At 47.8% G+C, this 15,446-nt stretch overlaps 1 protein-coding gene across 1 annotated transcript in view; it reads right to left on the bottom strand.

The window, feature by feature from the left end:
* Window positions 1-1,959: 1,959 nt before the first annotated feature.
* Window positions 1,960-15,446, bottom strand: part of LOC147112452 (solute carrier family 35 member F3-like) — a 127,942-nt gene continuing 114,455 nt past the window's right edge. The window contains exons 6-9 of the mRNA XM_085996727.1: window positions 12,532-12,657; window positions 11,610-11,802; window positions 10,853-10,942; window positions 1,960-5,711 (exon numbers count right to left, since the gene is read on the bottom strand). Coding sequence (XP_085852853.1) covers window positions 5,461-5,711; window positions 10,853-10,942; window positions 11,610-11,802; window positions 12,532-12,657 — 660 coding nt within the window. The 3' untranslated portion in view covers window positions 1,960-5,460. The remainder of the gene's footprint in view (window positions 5,712-10,852; window positions 10,943-11,609; window positions 11,803-12,531; window positions 12,658-15,446) is intronic.

Genomic DNA, 15,446 nt, shown 5'->3' with positions numbered 1-15,446 from the left:
TGAGCCACCTCCCACCCCTCTCCATCTTACCCCGTCAACATATCCTTCGATTCCTTTCTCCATCATGTGTCTATTCAGCTTCCCCTTCAATGAATCTATGCTATTCACCTCAACTATTCCATGAGGTAGCAAGTTCCACATTCTCACCACTCTCTGGGTAAAGGGGTTTCTCCTGAATTCCTTATTGGATTGATTAATGATTATGTTATCTTTAGTGCCATTATTTTTTCTAATGGTTGATCTTTATCTCAACTCCATTTACCTGCCTTTGTTCCATATCCCTTGTTACCCTTACTCAACAAAAATCTATCAATCTCGGTCTTGAAGATTTCCATTGACTCCCAGCATCCACTCCACAGCCTTTTGTGGGGAAGAGACTTCCAGATTTCCACTACCGTGTGTAAAAGTGCTTCCTGATTTAATCCTGAATGGCTTAACTCTAATTTTAAGATTGTGCGCCAACACCCCTGTGCTCGCTGACTTACATTGGCTCTCAATCTGGCAATGCCTCGATTTAAAAATTCTCACCCTTGTTTTCAAATCTGTCTATGGCCTCACCCATCCCTATCTCTGTTTCATCTTCCAGCTGTACAACCCTCCGAGATCTATGTGCTCCTCCAATTCTGGCCTCTTGCACATCCCCGATTTTCATCGCTCCACCATTGACGGCCATGCCTTCAGTTGCCTCGGCCCTAACCTCTGGAATTCCCTCCCTAAACCTCTCTACCTCTCTCCCCCTTTAAGATGCTCTTTAAAACCTACCTCTTTGACCAAACTTTTGGTCACCTGCCCTAATATCTCCTTATGTGGCTCAGTGCCAAATTTTGTTTGCTAACGCTCCCGTGAAGCGCCTTGGGATGTTTTACTACGTTAAAGGCACTATATAAATACAAGTTGTTGTTGTACCATCTCAGTGTCCCATAGCGCTGGGTATTTCACACCCTAGTTGTGGACGTATTTGATTCCAATTCAACAATCACACCTTCGCTATCACTGGTCTTTTTGCTGCTGTAACAGTTGTTAACAAACGGCGAGAAATCACAGCAGAAAACTCCAGATGTTTCCCAAATGCCGCAGTAGCTTTTCGAGATTCTTGTCCTTACACAGAATCTGCCAAGAGAAACAGGCCATTTGTCCCAACTGGTCCATGCCGGTGTTTATGCTCCACACGATCCTCCTCCTACCCTCTTCATCTCACACTAACAGCATAACAATGTTCGCCTAATTTCTTTTTGGGTGCGCGGTCCCGTTAAGGGGCTGCGTGGCCCATTCCAAGTTTTGCGCATATGCGAAATTTCACATTTGAACAGCCGGTCCCGCAGACAGCTGTGCAGCCACGCAGCTTAGAGGGAACGATGCAGCATAACCGTCTATCCTTTCTCCCTCGCGTTTATCTAGCTTCCCCTTAAATGCATCTATACTATTCATCTCAACTACTCCCTGTGGTAGTGAGTTCCACATTCTCACCACTCTCTGGGTAAAGAAGTTTCTCCTGAATTCCCTATTGGATTTATTAGTGACTATCTTGTATTTATGACTCCTAGTTTTGGTCTCCCCACAAGTGGAAACATCTCTACGTCTACCCCATCAAACCCTTTCATAATTTTAAAGACCTTTCAGGTCGCCCCTCAGTCTTCTCTTTTCTAAAAAGAGCCCCAGCCTGTTCAATGTTCCCTGATAGGTATAACCTCTCAGTTCTGGTATCATCCTAGTAAATCTTTTTTGCACCTTCTCCAGTGCCCCATATGCTTTTTACATTATGGAGATCAGAACCGTGCACAACACTTCAAGTGCGGTCTAACCAAAGTTTTTTTTACAAGTTAAACACGACTTCTCTGCTTCATGTGTGACTTCGGGCCTGGTTCTCACACGAATGTTGAGAACAGTTCTAACTCTCAGCCAGACATGGTGGGGAGAAAATACTTTAAAGACAAAGAAACCACGAAAGTCAAATTCTTATTAATGCATTTTATTGTTGCTTTTTGCAATTTCTTATAAAATAGACAATCATTTTTTATCCTTATTTTACATAATTAACACAGTTACGCAGATGAATGAATTTCATCCTTTCCAGATAAAAGTGGTTTTAAAAATAGTAACACAGTCTCAGGCAGTCTAGCCCACCGACCCAAAGTGTTCCCAGGGCTCATTTCTGGTCAACAAATGGAACCCCATTTATTGACTAGAACCTGTCTAATTCCTTTATGAAACCCACTAAGGCCCCTTGTCCATGCCAGTAATCTGTTCCACATACTTACCACCCTTTTAGAACCTTACAGCACAGAAGGAGGCCATTCGGCCCATCGTGCCTGTGCAAACTCTTTGAAAGAGCTCTCCAATTAGTCCTCCTCCCCTGCTCTTTCCCCATAGTCCTGCAAATTTCCCTTTTCAATTATTTAGCCTGTTCCCTTTTGAAAGCTACTATTGAATCTGCTTCCACCGCCCTTTTCAGGCAGTGCATTCTAGATCACAACAACTCGCTACACAGATTGGCCATTATTTTAAATCTGTGCTCTCTGGTTACTGACCCTCCTGCCAGTGGAAATGGTTTCTCCCTATTCACTCTATCAAAACCCCTCATGATTTTGAACACCTGTACAATCCCAGCTTCTCCAATATAGAAGCATCAGCAACTGGATATCTGCACATTGATGGGATTTAAATTTTATAACGACAAATCTCATCAGATAGGAGCAAAGGTTCAGAAGCCTCATCTCCCTTTAGCCCCTCCTCTCCCCCGAGGCTCCATGGTACTTACCTATGGTCTCCAAGGGGTCTGGAAGCTTGGACTATCACCCCCCGGTTCATGGTTCAGTCTGTTCATTAAGTATTCAGGTACCAGAGAAGAGTGAGGCACGAGCCATCACTGTGCTTTGTACCATGGAGTCATCAGCGCGCTAAGAAATCAAAACCTGCATCTTTTCATCACAGACTGGAGCTGCTAACTGCTCTTCTGCAATGCACAGACTGTAAGATCAGTGAGAAAACATTACAGAAGCTCCTTCTCAATCACAAGCCTTCACTGGGCCTGTCTCTAATCATCTGATAGGTAGAGAGGTACCGCCCGGGGCTGGCACGGTTGCCTTGGAGTCTCCAGGAATTGATGATTAATTTCCCGGACACACAGCTATCGGCAAAACACCCGAGAAAAAAAATCATAGGGTCTTAAAAAAAAATGATTTTTTTTTCCTTTTCTCTATGCACACTTTTATTAGTTATATAAATATTGGAGACGGGGGAGGGGTAAAGGCTGTTTGACTGACGGTGGAGAATCATCCAATCGGGTAACGAAGAGTCTGTTCGCTTTTCGATTGGCCATGGGGCACCGTGAGGATGGATGTGTGGGGCGACCAATATTGGGGGGGGGGGGACGGTTGGAGGCTGGAGGTCATGTGATGAAATCTCGTCCAACCAGAGTTGGCAACCCTAGGGCTGGGGAGTGGGTTTTGGCAGTGAGGACCATGCACATACTGATTGTGTTTTATACCTGAACGTCATGCTTTATTTCCAGTCACCATTAGAGTTTTTTTATAAACACATACATTCAGACGCATTTAATTAGAATATTTGGAATGACACATGCAAGCACTACCTAAAATTGTTTTGTCTTCATTTCTATCAGTAAAAAATTCAAAGACCCGAGAGACCGCCAAGTATCTGGTACTGTGGCGTGACAATCCTCTTTGTGTTTAACGCCAAGGCTTCGATTCACAAGGTGTGACGTTTTTGCTAAGTATAAAAAGATTATCACACATCAGTAGGTCACCGCAGAAGGGTGGTCGGATTGGCAAAGAGATTTCCCTTCAACAAAGGTGTCAGCCGTGGCTCAGTTGGTGGATCTCTTGCCTCTGAGTCAGAAGGTCGTAGTTTCGAGCCCCACTCCAGAGACTTCAGTACACTCCCAGTGCAGTACTGAGGGAGTGCTGCACTGTCGGAGCTGCCGTCTTTCGGATGAGACGTTAAGCTGAGTTACATCGTAAAGTGCTCCTCTTCCAGTGGTGCCATGGGATCTTTTGCAGACGGGGCCTCGGTTTAACGTCTCATCCGAAGGATGGCACCTCTGACAGTGCAGCACTCTTCGGGGCTGGGCCCGAACCATTTTCAGGTTATCGCCTGATTTGAATGCAGTGGGCGAATTTCGGGCGCTAACTATCCGCTCCACTGTGCAGGAAATTGGCCAAGCAGAGCAAAGGAGGTGGAAGGGGGCGGAGGAGGTGTAGAAGGAGCTGATCCCAAAGTGGAGGTGGGGGAGGGGGGGCGGTCTGGCTGCTGGGTGCCGTATCCTGCTCCCCCGGCCTCACATTTGAAAAATAAAGTTTGTGGCTCCTTTAAGTGACCATCTTTAAGGGCCGTTCACCGCAAGGTACAAGTGGGCAGAGCATGCGTAGGACCCCAATTTGCATATTTAAACAGCCTCCCTGCCAAGTAGAGGGGGCCGTTCTGTTTGCCGGTATACAGACCGGTCTGAAAATAGGATCGGGGGGGAATTGGCTGCCTATGGGGTGGGTGAGGCCCCCCTCCCACTATTCCTCTGCCAGCAGGCAACGGTGGCTGAAAATCACTCCCACCAACGTCTTTGTCATAGTTCAGCGGTCACGAGGCCTTCCCAACACAGTGTGTCCCACTGAGCCACATTGCGTCTGCCTTTAATAATGATAACAACCCCGCACAGACACCCTTCAATTACAGGTTTTTAAACTCTAAATTCTCTACCAGCGACCAAAAAAATATAAAATATTACGCGGTCCTTAAAGGGATCGCTGACACTAGCCCTTATAATTGAATTGGCAGTGCTGGGTTGTGAGAATAAAGAGTTTAAACATTAGGGGGTGGATTTCACAAGCCGGCATTCAGCTATTCATGCATTGGGAATGCTAATCGGAATGCCCAGGACCTAATGGAGGACAAAAATCAGGTAGCCCATGACAGAGTTGCCTTAAACTCTTTGTAAAATCTACCCGAATGTTTCTCTGACCCGAAAAGCTGCAGCACCTCAAACGTGAAATGTGGATGGTTAAAAATAAAAACCCGCCACTTACCCCCGGCTTCTCAATAGCTTTTAATCCTCAAATACGCGAGGAAATAGCAGGGAGAATGGCGAGACGGCAGAGGCGGGATTGACAGCGAGTCGGCACCGCCTGCCCCCCCCTCACCCGAGGCCAACTTCACCACTCTACTCCCCCTCCCCCTCATCCGATATCTATGCAACAAAAAGAATCAGAAGGAGGGAGGGTTCATTTAAAGCTACCCCCTCCCTTCAGTGATCACCTGACCACAAGCCTGACATTGGGACCAAGAAATACAAGCTATCAGACAACATGTCCAACGCTTTAGAAATATCGTTAAGAAATACGCACCCATATGTAATATGAGCTATTTGTTTGTTCCTGCCTTTTATCATAAAAGCTATTTTTGTTATCTCTTGTAATATACAGTAAGCTGGGCTCCGCTGACGCCACACTAGAACGAGTGTGCGAATGTCGCTGTGGAGGTTCGGGAGCCCTTGTTCCGGCTTTGTCCCGCGAATCCCGGCTCTCCCCGTTCCTCGACAGGCTCCTCCTTCTTGCTGACTTTGAAGCGGGCGATGAACTCCATGGCCAGTTGATCCCATTCCTCCGGCAGCAGCAGCAGCAGGAAGCCCAGGCAGATAATCAGTATGGCGATCACTCGCACACTATTGAACACTATGTCACTGGAATACGCATCTGCAACTGTGGGGATGGGGGAAAGAACCAATAGGCAACGTTAATGGTTGAGGTTGGGTTTTTATTCTGGAATAGCTGGTATCAATAATGGTGACCATGAAACTACCGGATTGTCGCAGAAACCCATCTGGTTCACTAATGTCCTTAAGGGAAGGAAATCTGCCATCCTTACCCAGTCTGGCCTATATGTGACTCCAGCAATTTGGTTGACTCTTAACTGCCCTCTGAAATGGCCTCGCAAGCCACTCAGTTATACCAAACCGCTATGACACACCACACAGACTGCAGCTGGTTCAAGAAGGTGGCTTACCACCTTCTCAAAGGCAACTAGGGATGGGCAATAAATGCTGGCCCTGCCAGCGACTCCCACATCCCGTGAATGAATAATAAAAAAAAATTGTTCTCGGGCCTCACTGACAAGGCCAACATTTATTGCCCATCTCTAGATGCCCCTTGAGAAGGTGGTGATGGGCCTTCTTGAATCACTTGTAGCAGGTTTTATACAACCAAGTGACTCTTGACTATCTCAAGCAGTTGCCCTTCAGGCATCAAAGACATGGACTGAAGTGTCACCACCTGGTCCTGGCAGCTGCCACCAGCTCAGATCCAGAACTCACTCATGGAGCTGAGATTTACTCAGTACAAACAGCGGGCACCCGGAGTGATTTTAAGGCTTCGGTATCATTGCAGAGTTGTGGCACTCTGTACAAAGGGACGGATTTGATGGGATCAGAACTCTCTCCATTAACTCTAACTGCCCTGCAATCACTCCCAGGTATCCTCTGTTCTCTATTGAGAATGTTTTGTGATGTAAAGCAAAGGACCTGCATTTCTACAGCACCTTTTAAGACCTCGGGGCGTCTCACGTTTTACAGCCAATGAAGTACTGTTTGAAGTGTGGTCACTGTTGAAATGTAGGAAACGCAGCAGTCAATTTGCGCACAGCAAGATCCCACAAACAGCAATAAGATAATGACCAGATAATCTGTTTTAGTGATGTTGATTGAGGAATAAATATTGGCCAGGACACCAGGGAGAACTCCCTGTTCTTCTTTGAATAGTGCGATTAATGTCTCACCCAAAGAATCTTTTTACTGGCACAATCTGCCCTTAAATTGCACCTTAAACATAAGTAAACGCCCTGAAGTGCATCACAGAGGTGAGAATAGCCCCACCTGCTCCTGCCCCCACCAGCAGTAGTTGATTAATGACTGAAGCCAAGATCAAAGAGGTAGGTTTGAGGAAGGTCTTGAAGGAGGGCTGGGCTGAAGTCTCTGTGGCAGAGAGAGGGGGGAGAAGATGCAAAGAAGGTTGGTGGAGGAAGAGCGGACAGGTGGGTGCGAGACGATGATGCTGAAGAAGGGAAAAGGTTGTAGACGAGAACTTTGAGGTCCACTTATTAACTGGCAGACGGGTGTGATGGGCTCCCTAGATTCCTCTTCAATGGGACCCTGCTACCAGGAAAGCATGCTTGGCAAACCTCTGTTGTTTGGGGGGGAGGGGGAAAAGCCATTTCCCATGAAACAACACTCCATTTGGATTTTTTTTAGGTCTTTGTATCTGGTACCCAGGTGAAGAGAGGCCGGATCAGGCACTTTGTATCTGGTACCTAGGTGAAGAGAGGCCGGATCGGGCACTTTGTATCTGGTACCCAGGTGAAGAGAGGCCGGATCGGGCACTTTGTATCTGGTGCCCAGGTGAAGAGAGGCCGGATCGGGCACTTTGTATCTGGTGCCCAGGTGAAGAGAGGCCGGATCGGGCACTTTGTATCTGGTACACAGGTGAAGAGAGGCCGGATCGGGCACTTTGTATCTGGTGCCCAGGTGAAGAGAGGCCGGATCAGGCACTTTGTATCTGGTACACAGGTGAAGAGAGGCCGGATCGGGCACTTTGTATCTGGTACACAGGTGAAGAGAGGCCGGATCAGGCACTTTGTATCTGGTGCCCAGGTGAAGAGAGGCCGGATCGGGCACTTTGTATCTGGTACACAGGTGAAGAGAGGCCGGATCGGGCACTTTGTATCTGGTGCCCAGATGAAGAGAGGCCGGATCGGGCACTTTGTATCTGGTACACAGGTGAAGAGAGGCCGGATCGGGCACTTTGTATCTGGTGCCCAGGTGAAGAGAGGCCGGATCGGGCACTTTGTATCTGGTACACAGGTGAAGAGAGGCCGGATCGGGCACTTTGTATCTGGTGCCCAGGTGAAGAGAGGCCGGATCGGGCACTTTGTATCTGGTACACAGGTGAAGAGAGGCCGGATCGGGCACTTTGTATCTGGTGCCCAGGTGAAGAGAGGCCGGATCGGGCACTTTGTATCTGGTACACAGGTGAAGAGAGGCCGGATCAGGCACTTTGTATCTGGTGCCCAGGTGAAGAGAGGCCGGATCGGGCACTTTGTATCTGGTACACAGGTGAAGAGAGGCCGGATCGGGCACTTTGTATCTGGTGCCCAGGTGAAGAGAGGCCGGATCGGGCACTTTGTATCTGGTACACAGGTGAAGAGAGGCCGGATCAGGCACTTTGTATCTGGTACACAGGTGAAGAGAGGCCGGATCGGGCACTTTGTATCTGGTACACAGGTGAAGAGAGGCCGGATCAGGCACTTTGTATCTGGTACCCAGGTGAAGAGAGGCCGGATCAGGCACTTTGTATCTGGTACCCAGGTGAAGAGAGGCCGGATCAGGCACTTTGTATCTGGTGCCCAGGTGAAGAGAGGCCGGATCGGGCACTTTGTATCTGGTACACAGGTGAAGAGAGGCCGGATCAGGCACTTTGTATCTGGTGCCCAGGTGAAGAGAGGCCGGATCAGGCACTTTGTATCTGGTGCCCAGGTGAAGAGAGGCTGGATCAGGCACTTTGTATCTGGTGCCCAGGTGAAGAGAGGCCGGATCAGGCACTTTGTATCTGGTGCCCAGGTGAAGAGAGGCCGGATCAGGCACTTTGTATCTGGTGCCCAGGTGAAGAGAGGCCGGATCAGGCACTTTGTATCTGGTGCCCAGGTGAAGAGAGGCCGGATCAGGCACTTTGTATCTGGTGCCCAGGTGAAGAGAGGCCGGATCAGGCACTTTGTATCTGGTGCCCAGGTGAAGAGAGGCCGGATCAGGCACTTTGTATCTGGTACACAGGTGAAGAGAGGCCGGATCGGGCACTTTGTATCTGGTACCCAGGTGAAGAGAGGCCGGATCAGGCACTTTGTATCTGGTGCCCAGGTGAAGAGAGGCCGGATCAGGCACTTTGTATCTGGTACACAGGTGAAGAGAGGCCGGATCGGGCACTTTGTATCTGGTGCCCAGGTGAAGAGAGGCCGGATCAGGCACTTTGTATCTGGTACACAGGTGAAGAGAGGCCGGATCAGGCACTTTGTATCTGGTGCCCAGGTGAAGAGAGGCCGGATCGGGCACTTTGTATCTGGTACCCAGGTGAAGAGAGGCCGGATCGGGCACTTTGTATCTGGTACACAGGTGAAGAGAGGCCGGATCGGGCACTTTGTATCTGGTGCCCAGATGAAGAGAGGCCGGATCGGGCACTTTGTATCTGGTGCCCAGATGAAGAGAGGCCGGATCGGGCACTTTGTATCTGGTGCCCAGATGAAGAGAGGCCGGATCGGGCACTTTGTATCTGGTACCCAGGTGAAGAGAGGCCGGATCGGGCACTTTGTATCTGGTACCCAGATGAAGAGAGGCCGGATCGGGCACTTTGTATCTGGTACCCAGGTGAAGAGAGGCCGGATCGGGCACTTTGTATCTGGTACCCAGGTGAAGAGAGGCCGGATCGGGCACTTTGTATCTGGTGCCCAGATGAAGAGAGGCCGGATCGGGCACTTTGTATCTGGTGCCCAGGTGAAGAGAGGCTGGATCGGGCACTTTGTATCTGGTGCCCAGGTGAAGAGAGGCCGGATCGGGCACTTTTTATCTGGTGCCCAGGTGAAGAGGCTGGATTGGGCACTATTTCCCCTTTAAATGAACAGGCTAACTTTTCCCTCCATCGTTTGGGTCCTTTGAGTCACCATTCAGCTTGGGGCTCAGAGTTTCCGATTGTAGACCCTAATCCACCCTCGGTTCTGCCTCATGCAGCAGCTGGGACCGCACGCCTGGTCTGGGTGTGGCCAGTCCACTCGTTGGTGACACTCACAGGAAGACAGGAAACGGAGGAGGCCATTCAGCCTCTTGAGCCTGTTCCACCATTCAGCTAGATCAGAGTTGATATTTATCTTAACTCCATTTAACCGCCTTGGTTCCATAACCCTTAAAAGCCTTACTCAACAAAAATCTATCAATCTCAGTTTTGAAATTTTCAATTGACCCCCAGCCTCAACAGCTTTCGGGGGGAGAGTTTTCCAGATTTCCACTAGCCTTTGTGTGAAGAAGTGTTTCCTGACATCACCCCTGAATGGCCCAGCTCTAATTTTAAGGTTATGCCCCCTTGTTTTGGACTTCCCCACCAGAGAAAATAGTTTCTCTCTATCTACCCAATCAAATCCTTTAATCATCTTAAACACCTCAATGAGATCATCCCTTAATCTTTTATATTCAAGGGAATATAAGCCTAGTCTATGCAACCTGTCCTTGTAATTTAACCCTTTTAGCCCCGGTATCATTCTGGTGAATCTGCGCTGCTCCCCCTCCAAGGCCAATATATCCTTCCTGAGGTGCGGTGCCCAGAACTGAACACAGTACTCCAGACGGTGTCTAACCAGAGCCCCGTACAGCTGTAACATAACTTCCACCTCTTTGTATTGCCCTCTTGCAATAAAGGCCAACATTCCATTAGCCTTTTAAATTATTTTTTATATCTGTTCACTAGCTTTTAGTGATTTCTGTACTTTGACCCCTAAATCTCTCTGCTCCTCCACAGTTCCCAGCTTCTCACCATTTAGAAAATACTCTGATCTATCTTTCTTAGGTCCAAAGTGGATCATCATGCACTTTCCCACATTGAACTCTATCTGCCACAGTTTTGCCCTCCTACCACTATTTTGAACACCTCGATTTAAAGCCCCGCTGCAGTGCTTTGGATGAGCTCTAGTTTACACAGGGAGGAAGATGTGAGGAAGGCCAGGAGAGCATTTGCCAGGATTTAGAGCCTCCTGTTATGACATCCTTCGTGCTGAGCTGTCTTGGAAAACAGACGAAGAGAAACTTTCTTACCGGCATTTACAGGAACACTGAGGACCACTCCCACAGATATCAGTGTTGGGGAGGTGACGGCAATCCCAAAATTCATCAGGATGTTAAAGGCTGAAACAATGGACACAAGAAGTCATGAGATTAAGAAAAGACTCACATTTCTATTGCACGACCTCAGGACATCCCAAAGCGCTTTACAGTCAATGAAGTACTTTTTTGAAGTGTAGTCAGTGTTGTAATGTAGGAAACGCAGTTACAAATTTGCACACAGCAAGATCCTACAAACAGCAATGAGATAATGACCAGATAATCTGTTTTAGTGATATTGACTGAGGAATAAATATCAGCCAGGACACCGGGGATAACTCCCCTACTCTTCTTCCAATAGTGCTATGGGATCTTCTACGTCCACCTGAGAGGGAAGACGGGACATCAATTTAACGTCTCATCCGAAAGACGGCACCTCCGACAGTGCAGCACTCCCTCAGTACTACACTGGAGTGTCAGTCTAGATTATGTGCTCAAGTCTCTGGAGTGGGGCTCAAACCCACAACCTTCTGACTCAGAGGAGAGTGCTACCCACTGAGCCACAGCTGACACTTTTAGGGAATCCCTTAAAAATTAACCCCTATGATTCCTCCCCCCGCCCACCCCACAATGTTCCCTGTAGGATCCGGTTCCCACTGGGCAGCTCATTCACAGAATCAGCAGTAATGGAGGAGAGAGTCTGGGGGAGGCATAGACATTGAAAGCGTTTCGCAAACCCTTTGGGACTTACACAGCAGAAGAATTGCCATCCCGCACAGTTTCTCCCAGGGAATGAGGCTGAAAGAGGTCCAGTGCTCGATGCCGGTGAAATAAAGGGTCACAGGAATGCAAGTGAGGAACGTGACATTGAAGAATCCAAGCACCGTTAGAAATAAGGCGGCTTCACCATACTTGGCGCTGCCCAGGAGCATCTTAAACAAAACCTGAAAGAAAGAAAGACTTGCATTTCTACAGCACCTTTCACCACCTCGGGATGTCCCAAAGCGCTTTACAGCCAATGAAGTACTTTTGAAGTGTAGTCACTGTTGTAATGTAGGAAACGCGGCAGCCAATTTGTGCACAGCAAGCTCCCATAAACAGCAATGAGATAATGACCAGATAATCTGTTTTAAGTGTTAGTTGAGGGATAAATATTAGCTAGGACACTGGGAGTAACTCCCCTGCTCTTCTTCGAAATAGTGCCGTGGGATCTTTTACGTCCACCTGAGAGGGTAGATGGGGCCTCGGTTTAACATCTCATCTGAAAGATGGCACCTCCAACAATGCAGTACTCCCTCAGTGCTGTACTGAGAGTGTCAGCCTAGATTACTGGCTCAAGTCTCTGGAGTGAGTCCTGAACCCATGACCTTTTGACTCAGAGGCAAGAGTGCTACCCACTGAACAATGCTGACACCCCAGAACTTCATATGTCGTGATTAGGCTGTGGCTTTATCCAGTCTCGATATCAATTAGTACGTAACCTGACTGTTTGACAAGAATCCCACAACTGCACGTGAAGGGATTCAATTACACTGACAGGGCACGGAAGTCCCCAATTCAGTTCTTCCACCCCTCCTCCCCGGAACACAAAGCTGAACTATATTCCTGAAAGGGTTAATCCATTCACTTTTAGCTCCCTGAGAGACTGGCTGTGTTTCTGCTGCAGTTGTTACCTTGTAAAGAGCTGACATGGAGGCTGAGGCTACAACGAGTGTGATTCCGATAACCGAGTGACTGTGAAAACCATCAGCGTAGGTTATCATCACTATCCCAGCGATGGCAAAGATGGCAGCCACTATCTGGTTTGAAAAGAGAAACAGTCTTGTTTAGTCACATTACATAGAATTACACAGAATGTACAGCACAGAAACAGGCCATTCGGCCCAACAGGTCCATGCCGGTGTTTGTGCTCCACGAGCCTCCTCCCACCCCTCTTCATCTCACCCTATCACCATATCCTTCTATTCCTTTCTCCCTCATGTGCTTATCAAGCTTCCCCTTAAATGCATCTATGCTATTCACCTCAACCAGTCCATGTGATAGCAAGTTCCACATTCTTGCCACTCTCTGGGTAAAGAAGTTTCTCCTGAATTCCCTATTGGATTTATTAGTTTTTTTTCCATTCTTTCCTGGGATGTGGGCGTTGCTGGCTGTTAAGTATGTGTATTGTATTGAACAATTAACACAAAGACTTAAACGTATAACTCAAACAGGTCTTTACTGGTTGGAGGTAGGGACTACACGTAGGTCTTTACTTCATCCCCACAGGCGGGAACTGAGGGGGATCAGTACCCACAGTACTATTTATACCCCTATGGCCAGGAGTGGTACTGCGTATCACTACGCCCAACAAGTAGTGCAGTCCTGTCCATAGGTTCAAAGTAGCACACATATTACATACACAACATTCCTCCCTTCCTAGCTTTACAGTCATCTCCCCATTTAACATAACGTAATAACATATATACATATATAACTTCAGGTTTACATAACAGAATAACATAGATACATAGATAACTTCATGTCAAAACAGATCACAGATTCAGTCTCTGCGGAAAACAGTTCACAGATTCAATCTCTGTGGTGTAGTCGGTTCACGTTGCTGGAGTGACTCATTCAATAGTCCTTCCATGGATTTAACAGTTTGAACTTCCGAACTGAATTGGCTCCGTTCGGAGGGACCACGTGTGTGATCTGGTAGAGGTGATAATGGTTCAGATGGGTCATCTTCTGTTTTTACTTTTCCTTTTCTGCTTCTTGGAGACTCTCTGGGCTCCATTGTCAGCTGCCACAGCTGCCAGCTGCATGCGCAGTTCCTCCTTCTCTTCCTCCTGTTTCCGTCGTAGAGCCAGCTTCTCCCGATGTTCCGTAGACTTTTGGTGCTCCTCCATGATTTCTGCACTTTGGGAGTCGAAGTTACAAGCTGGGCAGGACAGGACATCGTAATATTCGGTGTCGTCCTGAGCTAGACCAGTGAGAGGGTCGTCTATTTCCTCCATACCCAGCTGGACATTAGCCAGCTCTTGTTCCAAATCCAGACATCTTTCCTGAAGAGACTTCTTCATGTGTACCTCTGCATCCAGCTTTTTCTGGGCTTTCAGCAAGTCGTTTACTAGTGACCTCATTTGTGATTTTAATACTTCAACTTCCTTTGGAGATTGATTGATCGGACTATGCAATCCCTCTACCGGAGCAGCTGTTTCAGCGGTCTGTTGTTCTACGTTGACGTGAGTCAGCGTACTTTTGGCATCCAAGGGCTGCTCTGTTGCAGTCATCTCAGTCTGTGTTGCCACCTCAGCTCTTCCAATAACCTTTGAGAGCTCCGAACCCCTTTCGTTTGAATATTGAAGTTCATGTTCAAGTTTTTCCCATTTCAGAGTCCTGTCCTTCAGCATATGCAGGAGTTGGCTGACCGTTAACTCCTCTGACATCAGACGTTTTGTGTGCTCCTGCTCCATTTTCTCCATCAGCTGCTTCTGTTGTCTTTCCAGATTCTCCAACTCTATATCAAAGAACTCTTTCGTTGCATTCAACTCTTGCTCAAAACGGCGAAGCATTTGTTCTAATTGCTGTTGTAGTTTGAAATGGAGTTGAGTTCGAGCCCGGTGTCCCTCAGAAATGGGCACATCAGTAGACTTGCCAGACTCAGAATCCACAGTTAAACTATGTTGTTGTTGCTCAGTGGAATTCTGTGCTGAAACTTTGTCTTTTGCACCTGAGTTGGGCTTACCATCATCCGTTCCAGAGTCTGGGCCGACTATCTTCACCGAGTTCTCACTCGTTATTGTTTGTAGGAAATGCCAGTCCATATTCATTTTCCTAATCCACTCCCGTCCTAGTAGTGGAGGACCTCCTTCAGATATCACATATAAGTCCATTATTTGACTGTCTTCGCCCTTGTGGACCACTGCAACCTCTATTTTCCCGATGGGGTACACTCTTTGCCCCGTGTATGTTTTCAATATAATCCCCGTATCCTGTAGGGGAATATGCTGGAATAACTTTCCGTAATCTTTCTTATTTATGACCGTCAATGCCGATCCAGTGTCCAATTCCAGTTTTACTTGGACTCCTTCTATCTGAAGAGTGACCCAAATTGTCTGGAGGTCTGCACCCTTACCAGCGTTGAGTACTCTTAAGCTAGCCAGTTCATTACAGCTTAAGCTAGCCAGTTCATTACTGCTAGCGTCTGAATCGGACTCCTGTTCGGTCACCTTGTGTACCTTTGCGTATTTTCCTTGCGGTGACTTCTTGTTGCTGGTCTTCTTCCCTGACCTGCATACTCTAGCTATATGTCCAAGCCTACCACAAGTTCTACATTCTTGGTTTTTAAACCAACACTGGTTCTGATCATGCGTTGTCTTTCCACAACGATAACATTTGCCAGAACTCACACCCAATTTGTGTGCACTGAGCTCCGGTGACCGTAGCTGCATTACTGCCGTGCCTCTCGCTGCGGCTTCGTGTGCTGCTGCCATAGTGACCGCCTTCTCAAGCGTCAGCTCATTCTCCTCGAGCAGTCGCTTTTGTGTATCCTGTTTAAATAAACCACACACAAATTTGTCTCGAAGTGCCTCTGTCAATCCCG

Source organism: Somniosus microcephalus, chromosome 9 (genome assembly GCF_052327205.1).
Source record: "Somniosus microcephalus isolate GS21.2 chromosome 9, FLI_Smic_1.0, whole genome shotgun sequence".
Classification (NCBI taxonomy): domain Eukaryota; kingdom Metazoa; phylum Chordata; class Chondrichthyes; order Squaliformes; family Somniosidae; genus Somniosus; species Somniosus microcephalus.
This window is presented reverse-complemented; position numbering and strand designations above follow the sequence as displayed.